Here is a 3,484-nt window from a genome sequence, read left to right on the forward strand (position 1 = left end):
TGGTTAGCTTGGCATTTCATGCCATTGCTAAGTCTGTGATCTATAAGCACCCCTAGATCCTTTTCCCTCACTGACTCTCCCAGGGGAGCCCCTCCTAATGTGTATTTTTGGCACCCAAGTGCATAACTGTACATTTCTCAATGTTGGACCTCATCTGCCAGGTAGCAGCCCAACCCTCTATTTTATCAAGGTCTTCCTGTAAACATGCTACATCCTGTGATGAAATTGTTTCCTGGCATAATTTGGTATCATCAGCAAACACCGAAATTGAGCTTCCTAATTCCAACCTCTGTATCATTCATAAACAAATTGAACAGCAATGGCCCCAACATAGAACCCTGGGGAACACCACTCACAACTTTAGATCATTCAGAGAATGAGTAATTTCTCACTTCTCTCTGGACCTGTTCATGTAATCTGATTCCTATTCATGTACATATGATTTCATCACCTCCAATAGATTTTTTTTTATAGATTAAATGTTCATGAGGTACAGTATCAACTGCCTTAGAAAAATCATGATGAACTACTTCCACTGGACTTCCACCATCCAATTTCTCACTTACTTCCTCATAGAATGGTAACAGGTGTGACAAGAACAATTTTTCATAAATCCATGCTGGTTGTCACTTTTGATCCCTTTATTTCTGATTCTATTACCAGTCTCTCAAATATCTTTCACACTATTGGTGTTAGGCTGACTGGTCTGTACATTCCTGATATACATCTCAAAACAGCTGTAGAATTAGAAATGACCGTCTCCAAGTTTTTCTCTGAAGAATCTTCTAACTTAGATGCTAAAAGCTGACTAAATCAGGGTTTTATATGTATTGCTTTCTTGATGACCTGTTTCACATCTTGGTTCCTCAGACTGTATATAAGAGGGTTGAGCATAGGTATCAGTACTGTATACAATATGGAAACCACTCTGTCTTGTTCCTCAAAGCTGTGATCTGTAGGACGCAAATAGATAAAGAAAACTGTCCCGTAGAAGATAGAGAGGCACATAATATGTGAGGAGCATGTATTAAAGGCTTTCTGTTGGCCTTTCCTGGACTTCATACAAAGAATAGACAAAACAATGAGTGTATAGGAGACCAAGATAGTCATCAATGACCCTGCACCACAAATACTTACAAAGAAGAAGGCTATCAAATCACACCAAAAAGTATCGGAGCAGGACAATTTGAACAGGGGTGGGCCATCACAGTAAAAGTGGTTTATAAAGTTTGGTCCACAATATTCTAAAGTGAAGATGCAGCTGGTTTGTACTACAGACTGCAAGCAACCAACTTTGAAGACGAGTAGAATCAGGTTCAAGCATCTCTTCTTGGTCATTATTGAGACATAACATAGAGGTTGGCAGATAGCTACATATCGGTCATACGACATAGTTGAAAGTAGGAGAGATTCCGTGACTGCCATTATAGCAAAGAAGAAAAATTGTATTGCACAGCCATTAAATGATATGGTCTTGCTCTGGGATAGAAGGTCCGCCAGCATTTTAGGTGTTATAACAGAGGAGTATAGGAGGTCCACCAAAGAGAGGAAGCTCAGGAAGTAGTACATCGGAGTCTGGAGACAAGAAGATTTAAGGATCAAGACCATCATGCCAGCATTCGCCAAAATTGAGATTAAGTAAACAATTAAGAAGATGGAGAAGAGGAATGGGGCAAGCTGTCTGTCATTGGTTAGTCCTGCCAACTCAAAGATCTTCACAGCTGTCTTGTTTTTGAGGTTCATAAGTCTCTGTGGTAGCAGAATAGATTATTAACCTACAGACTAAAGACTAGGTATGGCCAATGCCACATCCATAAGACAACCGGTTATTGTTTTTTGTATAAGTGATTACATGGTAGTTTGTTGATCCAGATAAGATATAATTGCCTTATGGGGTCAAGAAGGAATTTTTTCTTCCTTTATGTTCTTTCCTAGCCAATGCAACATTCACAAAACATCCTGTAACTGAAATGATAGAAATATTTGCATTAATATTTCACTGGTATAAATTCAAAATGGTCCATATACTGTATCATTATCATTTTATTATTATTCTAGTAAAGGATTTATACTGTATAGCGCCAACAGTTTGCACAGAGCTTGATAAAATAAATGGCGATGGTACACTTACAAAACCATACAAGACAAGGAAGTTAGGAGGGCCCTGTTCATGAGAGCACACAACCTAAAAGGGAGGAGCAAGTGATACAAAAGATAATAATTGTGAGGGAGGAGCCTTTATCCTACCTGACTAACTATGTAACTGACATTGTACATTGCGTTTTTTATATTCCCAGACCTATGGTTGCCTCATTGATAAAGGGACAATACAGTGATTTTGTATATCATTTCTTTATTGTCCAGAAGTATAATATAATTTTAAAAAATATTAGGTTATAATTCCATTTCTATCCAGCAGATGGCGTCCTGGGCTCTTTTTAAGGTTTACCAGATCAGTCTTACTTTCTTTGCTGAGAAAAAACTTTTTGTTTACTGCGTTCAATAGCACCCACCTACTGAATGCAGTGATCCCTCCCCCCCCCCCTCTTTTTTCTGCCTGTTTGGAAAAGATTTTCCATCTAAGGTGCCATTATACAGTAGCTTGAGATGGGGTTCTTTTTTTGTCCAAAGCCATAATGTCTGCACACAACTGACTGACGTTTCAGAACAGACCAGGATTGGTGTTAGAAACAAGGCTCAACCAAACAAAATTGCGTTCCTAGTTTTGGAGGTTGTCTTTGATAAAAGATGGTTTGATTTGTTTATGTTGCAAAGATAAAGATTCACCAAAATGTTCTGTCAATACCTGAGCAATGCATGGGACAGTATGTAAGCTTTGATACTAGGGTAAACTAGTCCTGACCCTGACACCTAACCCTCTTACACCTAGCCTAACCTTTAAGTTGCACCTGAGCCCAGAGTATCTATTCTTAACAATCAGTAAGATATCTTCACAGCAAACCATCACCTCTGTAGCTACAGGTACTGTGGAGCTAATTATTATTATTATTATACAGTATTTATATAGCGCCAAAGGGTTTGCTCAGCGCTGTACAGTAGCAAGGGGGACATAACATGAGACAAGACAGTAATACAATACACGAGGGGTTCGAGGGCCCTGCTCTTTCGAGCTTACAATCTAGGAGGGAGGGGAGGGTGGTACAGGAGGAGATGGCTGTGGGGGATGGAGTGGTGGGAGGAGTGGAGGAGGTTAGTTGTTAGGTGAGGTCGGGTGTCAGGTGAGGTTGGGGTAGGCTTCCCTGAAGAGGAGGGTTTTCAGGATGCGCCTGAAGGTGAGGAGGGTAGGTGACAGTCTGATGGATTGGGGTAGGGAGTTCCAGAGGATGGGGGAAGTCCTGGAGAAGTCCTGCAATTGGGCGTGGGAGGAGGAGTACGGGAGCTAGAGAGCAGGAGGTCCTGTGAGGAGCGGAGGGCACGGGTAGGGTAGTATCTGGGTATCAGGTCAGTTATGTAGGCGACATTG

At 40.8% G+C, this 3,484-nt stretch overlaps 1 protein-coding gene across 1 annotated transcript; it reads right to left on the minus strand.

The window, feature by feature from the left end:
• Positions 1-641: 641 nt before the first annotated feature.
• Positions 642-1,743, minus strand: LOC149441170 (olfactory receptor 5AP2-like). Its single transcript, XM_089657668.1, has one exon. It carries the CDS (start codon positions 1,741-1,743, stop codon positions 814-816), a length of 930 nt encoding a protein of 309 aa, XP_089513794.1. The 3' UTR covers positions 642-813.
• Positions 1,744-3,484: the final 1,741 nt, after the last annotated feature.

Source organism: Staurois parvus, unplaced genomic scaffold (assembly GCF_062004578.1).
Source record: "Staurois parvus isolate SC_StPar_1 unplaced genomic scaffold, SC_StPar_1.0 ptg001017l, whole genome shotgun sequence".
NCBI lineage: Eukaryota > Metazoa > Chordata > Amphibia > Anura > Ranidae > Staurois > Staurois parvus.

Coding starts and splice junctions, on each gene's coding strand:
- LOC149441170 (XM_089657668.1), bottom strand. CDS start 1,743: ATGAACCTCAAAAACAAGACAGCTGTGAAGATCTTTGAGTTGGCAGGA.